The 23,405-nt window shown below is 42.8% G+C and overlaps 1 protein-coding gene across 2 annotated transcripts in view; it reads right to left on the bottom strand.

The window, feature by feature from the left end:
- Window positions 1-23,405, bottom strand: part of FRMPD2 (FERM and PDZ domain containing 2) — a 126,820-nt gene that overhangs the window by 36,194 nt on the left and 67,221 nt on the right. For both annotated transcript variants that reach the window (XM_074382147.1, XM_003929971.4), the window contains exons 14-20: window positions 22,914-23,099; window positions 16,221-16,377; window positions 7,820-8,030; window positions 2,656-2,756; window positions 1,050-1,142; window positions 246-353; window positions 31-147 (exon numbers count right to left, since the gene is read on the bottom strand). In XM_074382147.1, the coding sequence (XP_074238248.1) occupies window positions 31-147; window positions 246-353; window positions 1,050-1,142; window positions 2,656-2,756; window positions 7,820-8,030; window positions 16,221-16,377; window positions 22,914-23,099 (973 nt within the window). The remainder of the gene's footprint in view (window positions 1-30; window positions 148-245; window positions 354-1,049; window positions 1,143-2,655; window positions 2,757-7,819; window positions 8,031-16,220; window positions 16,378-22,913; window positions 23,100-23,405) is intronic.

Genomic DNA, 23,405 nt, shown 5'->3' with positions numbered 1-23,405 from the left:
CTTCAGCTCCTGAGAGCAGTTAAAACATACCTTTCGACTGAGAAATGATTAACTCTATATTGTCAGGGGAATTCTGGATCATCCTAACAGCCATGTTGAATGTGAAGCCCTCCAGACTGATGTGATTCAGGGCTAGTATCTGCCCTCCTGGAAAAATAAAATATCTCAAATCATCTTTCAGAGGAAATAAAAAAAAGAGTGGTTTCTTAAAACAGTATCTCTCGTGATTTAAAAAGAAGATGTACCCGGTTTGATCGTTTTCGCTTTTTCTGCTGGTCCTCCAGGTATAATAGAAGATATAAAAATACCAGGGTCAGCTTGGCCTGAAGACTCTCCCTCATTAATGACAAAACCTGTAATCCAACATGATAGTCCATGATAAGATACTTAGTGATTTTGCTGTTCAAAGAGGTTAGGCTATTTCCCCGATACCACACAGCTACCAAGTAGCATTAGCTGATAGTTACAGCCAGGTCTTCTGATCCTCAAATAGAGGATCCTTTCTACTCTACCATGATACTTGGGGAAAAGTGGATTTTTCCCCATTAGTAAGCACAGCTAAAGCTGGGAACACAAACCACCAATATGTACTGGATTTTGCTCCAGTAGATAATGAGACCTAGGAAAGAAATAACTTTTAATCAAGTACCTGTCTCCGTACCTTGTTTCTTATACAGTTTTAGGGTCTTAGAAGGTGGTCGCTAGTAAGAGGTGAGAAAAATTGACTCTTCCTCTCCATCTCTGACTAGAGGAAAGTTGTTACATGGTATTGGGGAAAATAACCTTTTTCTACATTGTGCTCAGATGCACCCCAAAAATGTATCAGGCCTAAAAGAAAAACTTTGAAACAAAAGTCTCATTGCTCTTCAGAGACACTTAAAAGGATTTTAAAAAAACAAAAACAAAAACCGAAGTGATTACTAGAAAAGGCAAACTGGGAGAGGAGAGGTAGGAGTGGGGAGTAGACAAGTTGAAAGAGAAGACAGCACACACCTCCCCACTTTGCCCAGCAGTACAGACTGGGCCTCACCTGCAGAGAGCCCTCTTACCAAAACCACGATGTGGGTCACGTTTCAGTGTCACATGCACGATTTCTTGGCCTGGTTCAGCTGTAAAGCTCTTCCTCCTATTATTCTGTGACCCTAGAGGTGGAATCAGAGCACCACATTACACTTTTCCCCCAAATAATTTGGGAGCTAATACAAAAGGAGTGAACAGTATTTCACACACATGGACACACACATTCACACATCCCTGAAAATGAAAGTAGTTCACATTTAATCTCCCAGCAGTGCTGGGAATCGACCCCTGAACACACACTCGCATGAGCCTCTCTGGAGTGTCACCCAGCATTGCTCAAGTTCCAGCTTAAAGAGCAGGGGCAAGGAGAGGGTGGGCTATGGTACTTGTTTTCTGTATGACTTACTGTAGCTATTTTTTTCTGCATTGGTTTTGGGACAAGACAGAGGATGAGCAGAGATGTATTAAGACTTGCTGATAGTGAAAACAAAAATGAACGCTAAAACAGAGCTCAGACAGCAAAGCCTTCTCATCCCAAGCCTCAAATAACCAGGGGTGATGAGGTGCCAGAAGCCCAGCCTGTGTGCCCTGGGGTCTTCCCCTGGCTTGGATCATGGAGGAGCCCCCAGACAGAGCCCTGAAGCTGTTCCTAGAGAGCTGGAGTCCTGGGGTGGGGCACTTCAGTGTGTGTCACAGTGTACTTGGGAAAATCCCCAAATGGTGACGCACCACTGCAATCCTTCTGCATCTCTCCCTCCCTCCAGGACCTTGGCGGAAATTGGCAGATAGTTACTGGTAAAGAGTTGCCTGGAAGTTTTCCCAATTGATACAGTTTGGCTGTGTCCCCACCCAAATCTCAACTTGAATTGTACCTCCCAGAATTCCCACATATTGTGGGAGGGACCCAGGGTGAGGTAATTGAATCATGGGGCCGGTCTCTCCCGTGCTATTCTTGTGATCGTGAAGAAGTCTCATGAGATCTGATGAGTTTATCAGGGGTTTCTGCTTTTGTTTCTCTCTCATTTTCTCTTGCTGCCATCATCTGAAAAGGGCCTTTAGCCTCCCATCATGATTCTGAGGCCTCCCCTGCCATGTGGAACTGTTAGTCCAATTAAACCTCTTTTTCTTCCCAGTCTTGGGTATGTTTTTATCAGCAGCATGAAAATGGACTAATATACTCATCCAACCCCCAGGCTTAATGCTCATTGAATGTCAGATCTCTTTGTCCTTCCATTCAATGGGGAACTGACCAGGAGGATGCATGGCAGAAGGGACTGCCGTCTACTCTGTGTATGTTTTCTGGTGAATACCGGGAGGTGGTGTGCTGGCCTGCATGGAGAAGCATATCTACAGTGAACGATGCCTTTTTCTGAACACGCTCTCCATAGCAGGTATTGTTCGTTCTGGACAAGAGTGCTGGGATTGTCTTTGCTGGAGTTAACACATTTCAGATCCACATACCCAGCCAAAGCTAAATGTCTCTTTCCAACCACGTGTCGTTTAAAAACAATTCAAAAAACAAAAAGATTGCAAACATTGCATGGGAAGCAAAATGAAGTGGTGGTAAAAGACTCTAAGCAAGCTTCCTGTGTAGGGTTTCCTCTACCCCAGACCTGGTTGTGGCCTGGTCCGCACCTGCATGCATGTTCTGAACAAGTGGCCCAGAGAGAGAGTCCCAGGGCATTGGCTTCTGAATCACACAGGCACTCTTCAGCTGCTCCCGGCCAGTGCAGGGGCTGTGGGGAAAAGACAATGACATTAGATAAGGTGGCTCAAAGGGGCATTTCTGAGTACAGCTGGTGGCCTGCAGAGGGCAGACTGGCCTTGCCCGGTCATCCAGCAGCTCCTCAGAACTGATCTAGTTATCAGGAGGGCACTGGGAAGAATGGCTCTAGGATCTTTATGTCTCAGAGGGGACACTGAGGTCACTCAGCTTCATATGAGCTTCCTGCTATGTGCAGGATATGCAGCCCTGCAAAACCTCCATGTTTTCAACCATAAAATAAGAATAATATACCTACTTCTCAGGCTGTAATGGAGCCGAAATGAGATAGAAAGCCTCAAACACCAGCACTCTTAGTGGTTGCTGATGTTTTGTTTTCTGCTCCTGTTTTCAGCTGAAGGCCTTCAGCAGGGTCAGGCACCCTCCACACCCCACCTACCATGTGCTCGAGGGCTTCACAGGGTCACTGACCACCTACCATGTGCTCGAGCGCTTCACAGGGTCACTGACCTGCTTGATCATTGTACACGCTTGTGTTGGGTGCTGCCTGATCAGACCATGCTGTGAATAAGAAGCATTCAGGCAGGCATTCAATTGGCCCTGATGGAATGTGCCTCATGCTAGCAAATAATAATGTACTAGGGACTAGCAGAATAATGAGTCAAGGGAGACGTTGCCCCAGCCCCAGGGTTACTCTGCACAGAGATAAGCGACATTCAGAGGTGAGCAAAGTCTAGAGTGAGAGGGAACAATTGATGTAAAGCTGTGGGTCTTAGAGCCATGGAAAAAGCCAGCTCTGGGCCTCTTGGATGGCCAAGCATCTGAGCAGATTCAGCTTCCCTGGTTACCCAGACTGACCTCACCCCTCAGAACCCCCCAGCCATCCTACAGGTTTAAGCAACTGGACCATGGCAGAGGACGCTGGCATGGACAGTTTCCCATGAACCCTCCCTCTGTAGCCTTGGAGCTGTGACAGCAGGAGCTCTCTGCAGAGAGCTCGGCACTGTGCAAAGAGGCTGCAGTCAGAAAGGGAAGAAGAGGAGCAGCGATGGGGAAGTCTAGCGGTGTGGCGAGGTACAGCACAGCGTAACTTTGGAGGCTGGCGACAGATGAGGCCTCACTCTGACTTGGCTCCTGTTTGTGCTTGCCTTGCTGCACGATCAACCCACGCGACTGAGAACCCCAGGTGTCAGGCCTGGGCTCAAAGGTGCTGAGCATAAGGGCGGGGCCCGTCCTCTGGGCGTCCCCAGCCTGCTGTGGGATGCTGGCCGATGCTGTTCATGACTCTTAGAGCCAGTCAAGGTGCCCGGGGAGAGGCAGCGACAGGGTGCTCATGTGCTCAAAGGATGGCAAAATCCCCGCAGTCTGAGAGGAGCCGAGAGGAGCAATGAGGCTGAGGTGGCCTTCTGGGGGCCTTTGGGGAAAAGGAAGGGCTTTTCCGGGCCCGGATTTCTACGGCCTATGTAATCTGGCCCACACATGCAACACTTTACTGCTTAAAAGTCAATCACTGTCAGTAACAAAAGGACGAAATGTGAATGATTCCACTCATCCGAGCAATCTCTCAGTGGTCAGTCATATTCACAGACCAGGAGTGCGGCAGTCTCCCAGGGCTGAGGTGGGTGGAAGGGGAGTCGTGTGGAACGGGTGCAGTTTCAGTTTGGGAAGACGGACAGAGCTCTGGGGATGGACTTCAGTGACGATAGCACAACATCGTGAATGAACTGCGTGCTACTGAACTGGACACTTACAAGTGGTTAGGATGGTAGATGATATATTATGTGTATTTTACCACAATTTAAAAACATTTTTAAATGCAAACTTAAAAAAAAAAATCCATTTACTGAAAGCTTCCCCTGCCAGCTTGAGAGCTAAGGATGCACTAGGCACATTACTGTTCTGGAGAAGTTCCATGTTTAACGGCACAGACACAAGCATGTGGGTGTCAGGGTGGAGGGGACAGAGGGCACTGCCCTAACTGGAGCCAGGGACAGGGAGGAGCCACATCTTTGCCTGAGGCAGTGGGGAAAGGTTTCAGAGAAGCAGTGATGTGAAGTTAGAGGCCAGCTTCCAGGGGTGGGAGGGCAGCCAGGAACTGTACCTCAGGGCAGGCAGCCATTGGCATCTCTGTTCCAAGAGGTGTTGTGTAAACTACTACTCAGGAATGCCACTGGTGAGGGGGTCCTGCCTCCACATGTCAGCCTTCCCTCCTGTGGTCACATGCCCAGGCTCAGGCCAGCGGCTTGGCCTGCTCCTTCCCACACAGACTCCATGTGAGCCACCTCTCCACCAGCCTGTGAGCTCATGAGGTAGGGGTGGCATCTGACTTGCTCACTGCTGAATCCTCCACACCTGGCCCAGGGCTGGCACACAGTAGGTGCTCAATCCATTTTTCTAGTAAGAAGGCTAAGGAGGCCCGTGTTCATGGTGTTCCTCCACTTCCTCTCACGGGAACCAGATCCTACTCATTAGTCAAGGCCTTATGTCACACTCCCCACACAGCCCTCCCCGGTGCCCTTGTTTGGAAATGGTGGCACTGTTCATGGAGCCTCACACTGTGTTTGAGACCAGCATCAGAGCAGTCACCACAGACCAGCCCACGTTCAGCTTTTTTACATGGTTTAACTCCCACAGCCACCCAGTAGGGAAGCATGACTATTACCACCACTGAACGAAAGAGGCAACTGAGGCCCAAGGTGCTGAATAACTTCCTTGAGGTCACACAGCACTAGACAGGGGGCAGGCACTGGTGAAGGACTTCCATGATGCAGGGATTGATCCAGAACCCTGGCAGAAGGGGCCCTCGGCAAAGTGGCTTCTGTACCATGACAGAAATGCTAAATGTCTCATTTGCATCACTGTCACAGCCCTTGGCTCACCACAGACTTCAACTGAAGCTGTTGGGGGTTGTTCCACAAGAGCTCAGGCTCAGCTCATGCCGAGAGCATCCTAGCTCAGGTGTGGCCCTCTTTCTGCTCTAGAGACTCCTGTCCATCTTGGGAGTCATCTCCTCCACCCCCAATATTCCCACCTTATCCAAAAGCATGAGAGAGTCCATGCCTCCCATCCTTCAACCAAAGGGAAGTGGGAGCCGGTACATGGTGTTTGCCTCCTGTCCTGCAGTTCTAGGAGGCCTTCTGCATACTTCTGTGGAGCTGAGCCCTGACTGCCTCAACAGTGACCTGGTGACTCCCACCCCGTGAGCACCTTGCCGGCTTCACCAGCTCACTCCCCCACTCACTCCTTCCAGGCATCGCCTCCACAAAAACATACCTACACCCAAACCATTGTCTCAAGCTGGGCTTCTTGAGGGTGGAGTGGAAGGAGTCTTCCAAGAACTCAAAAGCCCAGTGATTAGGTTTTTCTTTTCACCCAAGGGTTACGAGTAACTTCTGACGTGAGTTATTAAGGATCATGAAAATTCGGCATTTGTAAACTGACATTAGAGCTGTGCTGGATTTTACAGAGGGTCTAATTCAGCTTTCTATCAAAAAAGCCAGCTACCATGCAACACTGAAAAGCCTCTACTGTGTGTGACCACTGGCCAGTCGCCGGAAGGGCCACAGACCTCAGGAAGGATGCTTTGCAGGCAGCACATTTGCAAGATGACCTTGAGCCAGTCATGGCTTCTTCGGCCTTTTAAACAATGAAGTGCTATAAGGTGCCATTAGTTTGGGTGACAGATGAAAGCTCTCCACAAGTTCTTGGACACTCCTACCTCAAGAAGTGGACTCTATTTCTGCTCCCTTTGAATCTGTGCTGACCTGTGGTTACTTTAACCAAGAGCACAGACGGCAGAAGTGACACGATGCTAGCTTCGGGTCTAGACTTGAAGAGAACTGGCAGCTTCTTTTCAGGCTCTTGGAGCCCTCCTGCCATGCAGAACCTTGCTGAAGACCCCACATGGAGAGGGGTCGAGACTACCCACGGAGGGAGAGGGGCTCCGTGAGCACTGCATCCCAACCATCCTCAGCAAGGAACCAGCCTATGAGCAAAGTCATCTTGGATCCTCTAGACTAGTCCAACATCTGCTGGACCCCTGTCAACACCACATGAAGCAGAAGAATCCCCTAGCTAAGTCCTGCCTGAGTTTCTAATCCAGCTCATCGTGAAACGGAGTAACACGATGGTCATTGTTTTAAGCCACTGTGCTTTAGGGTCCGTTGTTACACAGCAATACATGCTCCGGTTTTGCTTCACCACTGTTGATTTAGTTTGTGGTACACAGAGGTGCACATTTGGATCACCAGAATTGGGGGCAATAATTTTCTAAGCATTACTTTAAGATGATAGTTATGGATATAGATACAGGTATAGATAATATAGAGAGACACATAGATTTTCAGTTCAAATGAATCATCTTTACCTACTTGCTGAAGTAGCTGGAAAACTCATTCCAAAAAATGGCTCCTTCATTGGTCATATGCTGCCTGGGAATCTGTGCTATTTCTATAAATCGCAGTGTAAATGTAATCCAAGTCCTAAGCTATTTTTACATTTATGAATTGTTTTGTCATGCAAAGTTGCATTTATAAGCTCATTATTTTTACATACAAATTTAAATTATAAGCAACCCATCAGTAGGAAAGGTAGCATGGTGTAGAGGGTAGGAGTCTGACTCTAGGGCCAGCTGCATGTGTTCAGATCCTAACTCCTAGATTTCCTCTCTGTGATGTGATAAGAACAACAGAAATACTTAACAGAGCTGTAAGACTTACGTTAGTTTATGTGTACACATGCTCAGAACAGCACCTGGCTGGCGATAAGGCCAAATGGGCTTATGGCAACTTATTTATTTGTCATCTCTAATTTCATATTATCATCTAGTTCTTTCTTCATCAAAAGATGGGAACATCATAGAAGGAGGAACGGGATGTTTGCCCTAGAGTGTTTAACATAGACTTACCCCACAGCTGGCCTTCTGTAAATCTCTGTGGAATTGGTTGACAGTTACCCAATAAATATATACTTTCCTTAGACATCTAACATCCTTTAAACAATTTCTGCAGTACAGATCACTGCAGAGCCTCAAGCACATGGTGGTTTGGGCCCAGAGAACAAATGTGTCACACCCACCTGTGCCCAATGCCCTCTGCTCCAGCCTCCTTGCTAGTGTCCACGTTGAAGTTATCCAGTGATGTACTCAGCAAGCCTCCTGCAGCATCCCGAAGCCTGGATGTGAACAACTCATTTTCTGAGCATGACAATCTCTGAATCCAAATGAGAGGTTTAGACTGGGCCTGGTGTGCAGGACTCAAATTGGCCATTTGCACAAACTTATCATGGTCTGAATTTGGGGAGAAAAAGATAGACATACACACACATACACACACACACACGCAAGAATGATGCTGGATCCATTGCTCTGGTGGTTGTAACATATCACTGGGCCCCCACTCTCCTCCTCCTTTCTTTTTCTGCTGCTATTTTGTCTCCTGCGATAATCCCTAGGAATGCAAGTTCTCCTCATTAGCACTTGCTAATGAAAGAAACCTCAGAAACAGAAGAAGGAAGAGACAAGATGCTCTCTCTCCCCCTAAAGCTGACAGGACTCAGAGCCAAGGAGCCTGTTTAAATAGGTGCTAACCCTAGAGCATTTGCAGGCATGTCGTGCTCCCACAGAGCCTCCTGTGAAATTGGCTGCCCCATCCCCTTCTGCTTTCTGCTTTCTGCTTTCACAGATCTGTCCTCCCAAACATTCTAACAAATGTCCTTCCAAATCTCCCGGGATCCCAAGATTAGGCTCTCCTCTGTGGAGTATAACCTTTAATCTCTACAGAGCTTAGTTTGCCCTGTAATCATATTTAGTGCAAGGTCCTATTTCATGAAATATAATAGGAGATGTGTGGGTCCCTCCAGCTTTGACACTTCCCTTTCTCTTCATGCAAAAATGTTTAATAAATAACTTTGATGAAGTCTTGAACTTAAGACCATAGATGTGAGTAATTCTCCACTTCACTATTCATGTTGTTCATTAAAAAATAAATGGGATTTTAAAAAATAGAGCTTTCAAGTTAATGAGGCTTTATGTAAAGCCAAGTTAGTATTTTAAGAAAGGAAAATGATGACTGCATCCTGACCATCTGCGCCTTGTTAAAACCAAGAAGGAAAGAATGGTCAGACACATGGTAGTGGTGTGGCTCCCGGTTTCTCTGTGTGTGTGTGTGTGTGTGTGTGTGTGTGTGTGTGTGTTTGTATGTGTGTGTGTGCACATGTACTTCTAGGGCCTGGTGAAGTGCCTCCACTTCCGGGATATCCACGGGCATTTCTTTAAACGGACCTCCCTCTCATTCCTACAATGGTGTCTGGTTCCTTGCCAGGGCTGTGCTCACTGAAAAAGCCAGCCTTTAAAAAAATACTTTGTGAGAATTTTCTGCATGCGTGAGGCATTATGGTGCCATCACTCACATACAGTAGGCAAAAAGCAATGAAAGAATATAAGTAAATTAAATGTGACCTGCAGCTTTTGCACAAATTGCAGAATATCTTACTCCAGAGTTTGGCCTTGTTCAAAAACAGCAACAACAGCAGTAATGGCAACAACAACCACTAATATTTGCTGAATGCTTATTATGTGCCAGGCATGGCAGGAAACACATTATCTGCATTGTCTCATTTAATCCTCACAATAACCCTATGGGGTAGATATTATTAGACTCAATTTATAGATCATGAAACTTGGGGCTAAGAGAGTGTTAATAATTTGCTCATGGTCCCAAAGCCATAAGTGGTAGATCAGACTCATCCTCAAATCTGCAGACTCCACAGTCCACACTGGAAAATGGTTCCGCTGAGGACACAAAAACAGTGACAGCAGCAGGGGAGATTGACCTGAGACACGCCCAGCCTTCTGTCCACCAGGGCCCAAAGGCATAGTGACCTTAGACTTAGTTACGATGGATATTAATACCCAAGGGGGGATATTCTAGGCAGAGTCAGTGGAGGCAGGGTCTCAGCTCAGAGAGGTTTAGCGGGTTTGAAGCATGACTGTACGGAGACTGTGATTACAGGAAGGAGCCATTCCTTAGAGGCAGAGGAATCACAGAAGTTAGCAGAGGAGAGAGAGCTCAAGGGCCTGTGAGATGTTGGAAAGCACTTGGAGCCTGAGGACAAAGCTCAGTTAGCAGGAGAGGGGCCGCTTAGTGAGGTCAGGAAATGAGATCCTGGTGTCAAGCACTCAGCATCAGGGACTCAGCCTGCACCTGTGGGCTGGCGGGGCTGCTGATGAGTGCCAGTGTAATCGCCAGGCCTCAGCTTCATGGGGCTGACTGGGTGGACAAACAGTGGAGGGGGGATTTGCTGAAAGGTGGGAGAGAAAAAAGTAGACAGCCTTTCAAGAACAGAAGGAAGCATTGCCAAGAATGTCCCAAAGCCACTGGCAATTCGAGGACAGTGGACGGTTTCTATTCCCTGCTGTGGGTGACTTGTATAATTGTGGAAATAAGGCTGAATCCATCTGCATGTCGAGGGCTAAAGTCCTAGTCAGTTACAAGGGCACATGATACACTCAGAGCCAAGGGCCACGAGGAAGAGAGCCAGAACACGATTCTGGGCAGCTCACTGCGAATCTGCTGTCTTACAGTCTTCCTGTGAAAGTGCCGAGACCATCCCTGCAGCCCCCAGGCCATCCACAAGAAAGAGCTAAACAAAGGCCCATGGGCCACACTCTGCAGGGCTGACAGATCCTGCTTGATTTAGTCCTCAAATTACGCATTTGTAAAAGCTCAGTGATCTATCTTTCTCCCCAGGGAACCAAATATAACTATAAAGTAATATGCTTATTGAGACAATTCACAGAAAAATGACTAAGAAGCACTTGGAAAATGCTCAACTGCTCAAGAATCAAAGGACTGCAAAATAAAGCCAGTGAGAAATCACTTTTACCTATAAAATGAACAAAGATAAATATGATGATATTTATCCCAGCAAGGACACAACAAAACAGACAGGACAATACTGGGCTGAAAAATGGCACTCAGGAAAACAGCAGTTACCTTAAAAATGCCCCACACTGGCACCCAACAATTACACTCTGAAATCTAGCTAGAAGAAATGATATAAAATATAGAAAAAATATTTCTTCCAATAATATTTATCATATTATTTGTAATACTGAAAAACAAAAAGCAAACTAAATATCAAAAATGGGAAGGGTTTAGTAAATGATTGTAATTCCCCATAAATCATCGATTCATTCATCGAAAAGCAAGTATTAACCACTTCCCATCTGACACATCTCTGTTCTGTGCTGGTGCTGCTCTCGTGGAACTCCCAGTCCACTGCTGACTACAGGCAGATATATCCACAAATAAAAATGGCAGAATAGTACAGTTGAGAAGACAGAGGTCTGCACAGAAGAGTGAGCGGTACATCCACCTAGGAAGAGCCACCTGGGGGCAGTCAATCAGGAAAGCCTTCAAGGAGGGGGTTACCTTAAATTTATTTACAGAGAATTAGACTTATCTTGGTGGTCTGAACCAGGAAGGGGTTGGGAACAGCGCTGTAGGCAGAGGCCACGCTGGGCACAAAGGCCCTGGAAGCTTTCCTGGTGTGCTGAACAGCCTGCAAGCTGGCATGTAAACAGCCAGAGAGCAGAGGGGAAGGGTCAAGGCAAGGAATATGGCAGGGTTGGGATCAGAGTTTGAGCTTGTCCCCATAGACAGCAGAGAGCCGTTAACAAGTTTTCAGTACAGAAGAACATGATCGGATTGGTCCTTTTGAAAGGTCACTCTGCAGGCTGAGAAGGACAATTATCTGGGACACGAGTACCAACAGCAAACCCATGATGTGAAGTGCCTACACTTTAAGGATATGAAATGTGTTGGGTTCCCCCAGCTTTGACATCTCTCTCTTTGTTTTGGTGACAGGTGGGGTGGGAAGAGAGGGTGCAGTCCCAGACACTCCCAGTTTCCTGTGGGGAGGCTGAGTGGACCCACCTGAACAACAACAAAAAAAAATACCATGGCAATGCAAGTGGTGTGAGAGGAAGAGATCAACTGCAGATGCCCTGAGCTTGAGGGATGTGTGGGACCGTCAGCTGGAGGCGGCCAGTTCTCAGCTGCATGTAGTCACTGAAAAGGGTGTCTGCAGAGAGTTTCTAAAATGAAAAAATATTTTAAAAGGCAAGAACACTTTTTCTAAACTCATCCTTTCAATGCAAATAAATGTTAGATTCCTGAAAACTCCTGAGATGGTAAAATGTGCAATTTGAGAAAACAGCCTATTACAAACCAAATATGCCCGAAAGGACTAATTTTACAAGTGAGCTCATGGAGTCTTTATAAATATTTTACAGTCACTGAAACAGGCGATAAAAGCAATATTGATGGTGTTTCACACACTGTTCCTAGCAATAGCAGGTAAGTCAAATATAATTAATTTACATTTGTCACTTCTGGTTCCCTGAAAATATCCTGGAACCACCAGCCTGTGATTTCAATGAAATGTTTATGTGTTCATCTGGTTCTGCTGCAAATAATAAAATAAGCTACCATTATTTTCTGCATTTGGTTCTGAATATCCAAGTTCAGCAATTTTGGTTCCCAGTTGACCCCAACTCCTGTGCCAGCCCCAGGACCCAATGGCACAGCTCCCATATGAATTGGCTGGCATTGAACCAAACCCCCGTGAACAGGAGCCACCATTACTACTCTCACACTGAGCACAGAATGGCAGACATTGAGCTAGAAATGTTAGACGCACCATCCCACTCGAGCAGAACACAAATCTACATGATAGCCTATGGGCTCCAATGAGGACACTCCAGCTCTGAAAGGGGAAACGAGCTGCCCGAAGTCACATGGCTAGAACGTGGTGCTCCCCTGAGTCTACTGGGCTCCACAGGCCACATTCCAAGTCAGTGTTTCTGAAGTGTATATGTATATCTAAACCACCTGGGTTCTTTTTAAAAGGCAGATTTGGATTCGGATAGTCTGGGGTGGGGCCTGAGATTCTGCATCCTGTGCAAGCTCCCAGATGACATGCATGCTCCAGGTCCAGGGACCATGCTCTGAACATGAAGGGTGTAAACCACTATTTTATACCGCTCCATTTTATGACCAAAGATGGACTAACACTTAGAGATTGCCAGCAGCTGTGGTAAAGCCAGTGTGCCAAACCAAGTCTCACTAGCACTGAAGTCCATGCTTTGGCTGGTTATGAAAGGCCATAGTACAGGCACTGAGCCCCAACAGCCACAGGTTCAGACCTCAGCTAGACCCATCACCAAGCAGCTAGCACATGACTTAACTTCTCCAAGCCTCGGTTTGCTCCTCCCCATAATGCTAGTACCTGCCTCATGGGGCTGCTTAACAAGGGCAGTTTGAGTAAACAGTCAATTATGAACATAAGGGAGGTAATTAGTGTAAGTACTTAGCATAATGCCAGGAAAAAGTAAATAGCTCCCTAGCACTTCTTAAATGCTCAATAAATATTAACTAGCCTTATGTGATGTGTGCCCCATTTTAACCAAAAGTCTCATTCTTAGTTTTATCAGTAATACATGTTCATTGTTGTAAGTTTAACAAATATCAAAAATGGTAATGCAGAGAAAACATCACAACCACATGCCTAACTCCCAAGAGTAATAACAAGTAACATTTTGGTGCAGTTCATTTCTGTATTCTTTCTTATAACACATTAATATTAACCAAATTAGTGTTGTGTATCTATCTATAACTATGCTATTCAAAACAGTAGGCACATGTAGCCATTTAAATTTATTTGGATGAAAATTAAATTACATTGAAAATTTAATCTCTCAGTTCTTTTTGCCACCTTTCAAGTACTCAGTAGTGTGAACAAATGTGAACTTGAAAGAGCCAATCCCTCAAGATGAATTCTGAGTGGCTAACTGGGCCCAGATTTAAAGTAGATTGCTTTGGCTATTCAGGCTCTTTTTAGTTCCCATGTGAATTTTAGAATAGTCTTTTTCTAATTTGGTGAAGAATGACATTGGTACTTTGATAGGAATACCATTGAATCTGTAAATCGCTTTGGGCAGTATGGCCAATTTTGCAATATTGATTCTTCCAATCCATAAGCATAGAATAGTTTTCCATTCATTTGTGTCATCTCTGATTTCTTTCAGCAGTGTTTTGTGGTTCTCCTTGCAGAGATTGTTCCCTTTCCTTGTTAGCTGTATCCCTTGGCATGTCATTTTCTTTGTGGCTATGGTTTAAATGGGATTGTGTTCTTGAATTCACTCTCAGCCTGAGATGTTGTTGGTATATAGAGATCAGATTTTTGTACATTGATTTTGTATCCAGCAACATGGATGGAGCTGGAAGCCATAATCCTAAGCAAATTCATGCAGGAATGGAAAATCAAATACCGCGTGTTCTTCCTTATAAGAAGGAGCTAAGCATTGATCACACATAGACATAAATATGGGAACAATAGACACTGGGCTACTAGAGGGTGGAGGAATGTGAGGTGGGTTATAAAACTACCTATCAGATACTATGCTGACTACCAAGGTGATAGGATCCAGACTCCAAACCTCAGCATCACATGATATTCCCATGTAACAAATCCGTACATGTACCCCTTGTATCTAAAATAAAAGTTGAAATTTGTTTTAAAAAAATGAGATCAGGCCAAAAAAAAAAATCCTACCATACAAGGTACCTTAAATTTTTAAGATATGGGCCTGGTAAAATAAGGGTATTTATATTATTTGTTTAGCAAAGATCTGCTAATTTGCCAAAAGTAGGAGAATGTGATGAGTTACATTTCTCACTGTAATTGCTAAGTAGCAGGAAATAGCCTCCCGATTGGTATAGGTGTTCCCATGGCTGTTTAACAGGATATTTCTTGTTATTCTTCTTGATAGGTAATCTTCAACTGTGCTGCATTCCGATTATCATGCTGTCAACCTGATCTTTAGATTATGTGTACTGCAGAGATATTTTACCTTGAAGGATTCTAATCTAAACACAAATTACAAACTCTGCCTCTTCAGTAATCTGGTCTTGCTATGGATTTAATACCAAACTCTGAATTAAGGGTGATACAGCAGTTGGCTACAGCCGTTAATGGCAAGGGCCATAGTGTAGCATCACACCACTTCCTGTTCCTGGGCACACAGGAAGTCCTTTCCAACCTCTCTTCCAGTTGTCTTGGGGGCCGTGTAAATATGTTCCGTTAATGAAATGCAGATGGAAGGAATATGAGTCACTTTGGGGTCTGGCTCTTAAAATGTCTTGTGCAATTTTGCAGCTCTCACTTTCCTTTCTGGAGTAACTGTTCTAGATAATGGAGCTCTCTGTGGAAGCAGCTGAGACCCCAATTCACTGGAGGAGAGGTGCAAAACAGCAAACAGCCAAACTAAGAAGCGCCTGAGAAGCAAACCTTTGATGTATTAAGCCATAGAAATGTCAAGGTTTGTTACATTTTGTCCAAAATTGCTTTATGTTTCATAAGTAAATAAAACCTAAAACCTAAAAAAATAAAAATAAATAAAATAAAGCCAAGCAGCCATTTGCTGACTAGGGTACTATGAGTTCCCTGAATACCCACCCTTCTGTTTAACTTCGGGACTCAGAACTCACGTGAACCAACCAGTCAGAGCTCACCTGCCTCCTCAAATGAGGGTTCAGCTGTATCAACCAGTCAGAACGTCACTGCATCAACAAATCCGAACTATGCAACTATTATTTTATTGACTCCCTCATTTGCATAAATGAACTTGATTGGGAACCTGGGTGGGAACACTCTCTATAAAACCCAAGCCCTCTCTTTGTTCTCTAGAAAACGTCTTTGTTTTATACCAAAGGTTATATCTTCCAGGTTTGCAGACTGACTGGAATAAAGTCTCTTTCCTTGAAATTCCTTTTCAGAGAATTTATGTTCACGATAGGTCTGTGTTGCTAGTGACTCCCACACTAACAGGGCAGATATTTCCATCATTGAAGAAAGTGTCATTGGACGGTGTTCGATACAGTCTTTTAACTTATTTTTCCTCACTTAGCACCATAACATGTACAGTTTCACATAATATCATTGTCCAAAAACTAATTTTACTGTCTAAATTATATAAATGTTCTCGGTTTATTTATCTAGTCTTCTATGTTTCCATACTTAGATTGCTTTCAAGTGGTCACTATCATAAGTGACACCCTCGTAGATGTCCATGGGCAGCAACTTTTGTGCACATCTATATTGATTATCTTAGGATACATATCTATCTGCAAGTAAAATTATGGGGCCAAGAGGGCATGTACTTTTTAAGGCTTTTGATGTATATTTCAAATTGCCCTCTGACAAGATCATATCAATTTATCCTCCCAGTGTTACTTATTTTAGTTCTTGCCAACGTGAGAAAATAAAACTGTATCTCATTTTTATTGTATTTCTGGCATTATTAGAGAGATTTACAACTCTATTAGAGGTCCCCAGATCAATTGTATCTATACAAATTATTTTATGAAATAACAAACTTTTCAAAGTGAATATGAAGAATATAGGTTTTACTCACCAAACAAAACATGGGAAGGCGGCCCAGAGCCCATCTGTGCATTAAACCCATGCTGGGCTGAGCAAAGGTCCAGTAAATATTTACTTGTCTTGGCTGAATCTGTGACAAATGTGTGCTTCTTCCCAGTGACACTGCTTGTGATGGTGAACTTCTTTTGCTGAAGAAAGCAAACACTGACTTTAGCAGATTGATCATCCTCAACCCTCCACTGATGTACAACTGCAGGAAAATGCTCAGTCCCTCATTTCCACATCTCGTAGCAGGCATCCAGGAGTACACGGCAGATGCTGTCTGACTATGGCCTGATATTTTTCTTTTTCTTTTTTTTCTTTTGAGACAGAGTTTTGCTCTTCTTGCCCAGCTAACTTTGTGTTTTTAGTAGAGATGGGGTTTCTTTATGTTGGTCAGGCTGGTCTTGAACTCCTGACCTCAGGTGATCCTCCCACCTTGGCCTCCTAAAGTGCTGGGATGACAAGAGTGAGCCACTGTGCTTGACCAGCCTGATATTTTTCTTAGCTTAAAGAAAATCCCTCTTTTTAGTTTTTTCTTCATTCTTCAATCAAATTGTTTATCAAACAATTGCTATTTTCCAAGGAGCATACTGGGTGAAAAGAACATGAAATGGGTCAGGTACATTGGTCTCAGCAAGGATGGAACCTAACCCTCAGTGTGCCTTATGAAAAGCCACTAAGTATTCCCATTGTTTTTATTGCACAGACTCTAAGAAGTTGTAGACAAAACCTACACTAGTCGGGTTATGAAAAAGATTAAAAAAAAAAAACAAACCTGTGTGTTGTAATATTTCTGGTTATAACGTGGCAGATTCTATTTAAGTGCTTTAGGAGTATGAATTTATTTTGTCTTCACAGCTACAGAATAAGAGATTCTATCAGTATTTTCATTCCACAGATGAAAAAAAAAGAGCAAGAGTCCTCAAAATGCCGCAGGAATTAGGTCACACCACAAAGAAATGCTTCCCTGCATTATACCTTCAAGGCCCACATACAAAGTGACGATATTTGTCCAGCTCACTGGGCTAAACTAGTGAAGGTGGCCTATATGAGGCTACCTGTATAGAGCCTTGTGAAAAAAAAAATATTTTTTGTAATATATGATTCTGATAATAATAAAATATAAATCTAGGTAATATTAAATATCAATTAATATAAAACTTCCAAATAAAATCTTTATTCTAGATATTCCATCTATTTCAGTAAGAACCTTCAGCTTGCTCCTATAAAGATAACTTTATAGAAACAGGGCTTATGCTTGAAAGGGCTCCCGGAAATCCCTGATCCTCTTTAAGGCTGATCTCTTTTAATTCCTGATAGTCACCATTTCCAAGAAACTCCATTCACACACGTCAGATTTCAACAAAAGGCAGATAAATATTCACTGCTTTTTCTCTGAGAAACTACCTTTTACCATTAACTTAATTTTAGATAAGTTGCTCATTCTCTATATACTTTTTACTTTTACTGACAAGTACAGTGCTAAGCCGCCTTAGGCTAACAGGAATGGATTCTGAATCCAATTGAACTGTACTATAACTAGTATTTCTTTAAATAATGTGTTTTCTCAAGCATTCATAGATGCTGCTCTACTAGTCATAATAATTCTTCTTTAATGTTCAACTGATCATGTATCCACACTTTTTCAAAGTTGAATATTTGCTTGAAATCCATACACTTTGTCAGTAGGCTTTCATACAATCCTGACAGTTTTATATTAAGTTTATTCAGATATTAAACATTTTTATATGAACAAGTCACTCCTTTTTTGAGACAGAGTCTTTCTCTGTCACCCAGGCTGGAGTGCAGTGACACAATCATAGCTCACTGATACCTTGACGTGCTGGGTTTAAGCAATCCTCTCACCTCAGCCTCCTAGGTAGCTGTGACCACAGTCAGGCACCACCACACCCAGCTAATTTGTGTGTGTGTGTGTGTGTTTAATAGATAAAAGGGTATTGTTATGCTGCCCAGGCTGGTCTTGAACTCCTGGGCTTAAGTGATACTCCTGCCTCAGGCTCGCAAAGTGCTGGGATTAACAGGCGTGAGCCACTGTGCCTTGAAAGAATAAAACACTTTTTAAAATGTAACAACTATTTTTTAACATATCTAAAAAGGGAGAATCATTCACACACACACACACACACACACACACACACACCGAAGTTTCTTTTAGCCTGTAAACTGTCAGCAAAACTCTCCTTTCAGATGCCTGTGCTCCAAGGTCTCAAACACCAGAGTGGAATGCTGATTCCATTTCTCGACATAAAGCTGAAAACAGTCTTGACTATAGTGGTTTGGATTTTATTTCCATTTCCCACCATTTTTGATAACATCATTTAATAGAAAATTCTGATCTGCAGACAAACTTTCTCATAGGCGAGCTGCTGCTCTGTGTATATGATGATGTATAACTCTAATCTCTGGGTCTTCAGCACCAGCATGAAATCCTTTCTTTACACTTCTGTAGTTGCAGTAGAAACATATTAGGTTACTGCAAAAGTAATCACAGTTTTCACCATTAACTTTAAATGGAGAAAAACTTCTTTTTTTTTTTTTTTTTTTTTTTTTTTTTTGAGACGGAGTTTCGCTCTTGTTACCCAGGCTGGAGTGCAATGGCGCGATCTCAACTCACCGCAACCTCCGCCTCCTGGTTCAGGCAATTCTCCTGCCTCAGCCTCCTGAGTAGCTGGGATTACAGGCACACGCCACCATGCCCAGCTAATTTTTTGTATTTTTAGTAGAGATGGGGTTTCACCATGTTGACCAGGATGGTCTCGATCTCTTGACCTCGTGATTCACCCGCCTCGGCCTCCCAAAGTGCTGGGATTACAGGCGTGAGCCACCGCGCCCGGCCTTGGAGAAAAACTTCCTTTTTTTTTTTTTTTTTTGAGATGGAGTTTCGCTCTTGTTACCCAGGCTGGAGTGCAATGGCGCGATCTCGGCTCACCGCAACCTCTGCCTCCTGGGTTCAGGCAATTCTCCTGCCTCAGCCTCCTGAGTAGCTGGGATTACAGGCACGCACCACCATGCCCAGCTAATTTTTTGTATTTTTAGTAGAGACGGGGTTTCACCATGTTGACCAGGATGGTCTCGATCTCTCGACCTGGTGATCCACCTGCCTCGGCCTCCCAAAGTGCTGGGATTACAGGCTTGAGCCACCGCGCCAAAAACTTCTAATGGCGAAAACGCTGATTACTTTCGCTCCCAACCAATTCACAGCAGGTGCTTTTGTAACATGTTGGTTTCAAAGCATCTGTTTACAATTTTGAATATTTTCATCCCCAGGAGTTTTTTTGTTTCATATTGTTTTGTTTTGCTATTGCTATTTGTTTTGATACATCTTTGTATCAAACACAAATAATATTTTTCTAGGCAGGGCAGATTTGCCACAAAGCTAATGAAGCTGAAGCTCCAGGGCCCTCACTTGGGTCACCGCTTCCTGACAATGCATTTACATGGTCTCATAATATGCAGAAAGTAAGATGTTTTCACCCCAACTGTTTAAGACCACTGACTCTTTCTACTCGAACATTCCCTCCTTGCCACTTCTCTTCACAACAGGTGGTGTACAGCAGGTGGTGTTGGGTGATACGGACCAGATCCCTCTAAGAAATTGAGATGGGGATATACTTGGTTTAGATTTAGATGGATTTATTTAGGTGATTTTGAAGTCTCTTCTAGAATAGTTACTTTATTGCTAGCCATCCCAGAATACTCCTTCCATTTGTCTCACTCACCTAAAATCTCAGCAGAAAGGTGCAGGGCCAGGGGCCATATGAAATTGACCATGCCCTATAATACCCAGTACCCAAAAGAAGCATGAGCTGTATGGAGCCAGTGGCTGATCTGCAGGAAATTTTTGCAATCATCAAAAATGAAAAACCATAATTTAGTTCTCAAAAATACTCATCCAACTGAAATGCCACCCTATCAGGGATATACTCTATAATTGTGTATACTCCACTATCAATACACCACACAATTTTTAATCGGAATCCCATGAAATAGAATTTGTTAAGTTTCCTGCATTTGCAGCAAAGAACTCTGTAGCAGCACTAGAAAGAGAAAAATGTTTCTGTGCAAAGCTGCAGGTTTCATGTATCTGATTAATCTTTTCAATAATAAAAACAGGCTTCAATCCACCATGCTAGAAGAAAAGCTGAACTATATTTAAACTATGTTTTTATCCTCTCTAGAAAAAATGTTACAAAAGTGCCATCATATGGAAAAATAATCAGAGTATGCCATTAAAAATTTTAAAGGAAAAAAGTATTATAGACATTGCCAGGGAGTTAATAAAAATATTACTTGCCGATTTTTGTGATATTTGCAGGATTTGTTCAGCTTTTAAAAATTCACGAAGTTTTTGTGATTTCTTTTCTCATTCTAAATAAAGATTTCTTTCATGCTATCATTTGTAACTTTGTATTCTTTTTCATAAAGAGGGCCCTACTACATAGCCTGTATATGCTTCTGTTTCAGTGTATTTCTCTTTAGAGATTTTCTTTTCTTTTTTTTTTTTTTTTTTTCGAGATAGAGTTTCGCTCTTGTTACCCAGGATGGAGTGCAATGGCGCAATCTCGGCTTACCGCAACCTCCGCCTCCTGGGTTCAGGCAATTCTCCTGCCTCAGCCTCCTGAGTAGCTGGGATTACAGGCATGTGCCACCATGCCCAGCTAATTTTTTGTATTTTTAGTAGAGACAGGGTTTCACCATGTTGACCAGGATGGTCTCGATCTCTTGACCTCCTGATCCCCCCGCCTCGGCCTCCTATCTAGCAGTGATAACCAAGAACAGTTACTAACATGCGTAGGTTTGTTGTTCCAGAAGGAACAGGCTTTTGATTGAACATACTATACATGGATGCCAATACTTCTACGAATCATATTCTTTAGAAATGGTATCTTTCTCTATTTCCTTTGCTGCTTTGATGATCTTTAATTGTTTGAAGAATTTTGGCGTCAGGTATTAAAAAGCAAAATTAAAACCACTTTCCTGAGTTAACTTTCATATTGTTCACTGAATTCCCTGTTTTGTGCTTACAGAAACACAAAGACTTCAAGTCATCTTCTGCATAAGATGCTTGATTTGCAGCAAGTTGCTAGTGACATTACTTTATCTGATGACTATTTTGTAAAAATAAGTTTTTCATGCCAAGGAAGAGGATGATCATCAGAGAATGGAACTCCTAATTAATTATTTTTTGAGCTACTAAGTTTGTCTTCTGAGCCCGATGACTTCCCAGTTTTAATCAAGAAATAATCAACTAATTTAATAAAGAAATCCCCTGATGGGGGGGAAACAAATATCTGTAAAAGTTAAACCAATTTATACATAAAATACCTACTTAAGGGGACTGTTGAGCTTTACAGCTTCAAAAAATTCCATTTTTAAAAATTACTTTTTAGGTTATCTGCATTTTTATGAGTGTTTTAAATACAGTGCATTGAAAACACTGAACAATTAAACATGCAATAAAGAAAATAAGTAATATAGTAGTATTCAATTTATTAAAGTTCTTCATATAATCTTTCAGTTGAGTTAAAGTAATTTGAGTAATTAAAATTCTGAAAAATTCACAAATATAAATATTGTTTCATTTGAGTTTGGTCAAAATGATTTTGAAAAAAAGTCAGTTTCCTGATAATATACAGACCACTTAAATAAATTCAATTAAATTGTGTTCAATTATTATTTATTTTTAGATGTAAGCTTTTTTCCTGAAGACAATTACTTATTATGAAATTGTATCTTGACAATATGTTAACTTCAAAGCTAAGATGGATGAAATAAAAGAAACATCCTGAAAATGGATGAAAGCAATTATGTTCTACTCTGGAAACTCTGACATCAGATAATGATACAAATAGTGATCTAGATAGAAAATGTTTTTGACCATAGAGAAAATTAAATAGAAAAAAAAAATTCATGGGCCACAAGATAAAGAGCTTCATGTATTATAATAAATCATTACTGAAGTGAAACAGATACTGACTAGAACAACTGTAGGACAGGCAGGGGCTGTCAGCCACCAGGGTACAGTGCCAGAGTGACTCACTTCAGGAGGTAGAAATATTCATGCAGATAGTGTTCAAGTAGATTCCAAATGTTATATATTTAATGGGGATTTTGTATTTCAAAAATAGACTTTGAAATTTTCAAGAGCTATCAAAAATTTACAATCCTCAGTGTCCTGCAGCACATCTGTAGTCCTCAGAGACAGACCAGAGGCCTCAGCATACTGTGTGCAAGGGGAAAATTAAAACACAGGAAGAAGTTCCAAAACCTTGCAGGCTCCACTCAACTTAGACTATACCCTCAACCCCCCATCTTCCACCTCTAACCTTGCTCTCAACATTAATGGAGTCTCCAAATTAAGAGAACTTTACCCAAAAGGAAAGTGTAGCCTTTTAGACCAATGGCTGTTCATTGGGCTGTGTGGGGGTCCAGGCAAGGAACCATAGGGAAGAAATAGCCTCCTAAGGACCTCCCAAAATCCCCTGGTAGACTTCTTCCAATTACCCTGCAATGCATCAGAATGCATGTTAATGAACAGACAGGCTGTGAGAATGTTCAGTCAGGAGAAAGCCATATAACCCATGACCCATTGCTCCTTTAAACAGCCAATGAATCAAAGGAAAATGAAGTGCAGGGTATTTATCAACTGAGCTACACTCACGTAAGTTGAAATCTTTCCGGTTTCTCTCCACTGAAACCGTAGAGTTGCAATTCTGCTGTTGTTTTGCACTTCATACACTGTGACACCTTTGGCACAGATCCCCAGGGCCATCTCCTCTTCTGGCCTCTTCTTCTCTGAGAATACTTGGTGAACCAGTACACCGTATTCTGGGAGCTGCTGAGTGACCTGGAGAAAAAAAAAAAATCTGATTTAGAAGAGGCAGGCACATGGCTTAAAATAATGGGCCTCATGTCATTCACTCCATGCCAAACACATTGATGGGAGTTCTGAAAAAAAAAAAATTGTAGAATTGTCAAATAAGTTTAGGAAACATGGTTGAACAAATTTATTTGCTATGTACAGAATTTCTCTGCACCTCTGATATAATAGAATTTTCCTTTTTTCTTCTTTTTTTTTTTTGTAGCCCAAGGAATACTTTTCTCATGGAATACTTAAAACAGTACTTAGAACACAGTTATTATGAAAATAATA

Source organism: Saimiri boliviensis, chromosome 12, assembly GCF_048565385.1.
Source record: "Saimiri boliviensis isolate mSaiBol1 chromosome 12, mSaiBol1.pri, whole genome shotgun sequence".
Classification (NCBI taxonomy): domain Eukaryota; kingdom Metazoa; phylum Chordata; class Mammalia; order Primates; family Cebidae; genus Saimiri; species Saimiri boliviensis.
This window is presented reverse-complemented; position numbering and strand designations above follow the sequence as displayed.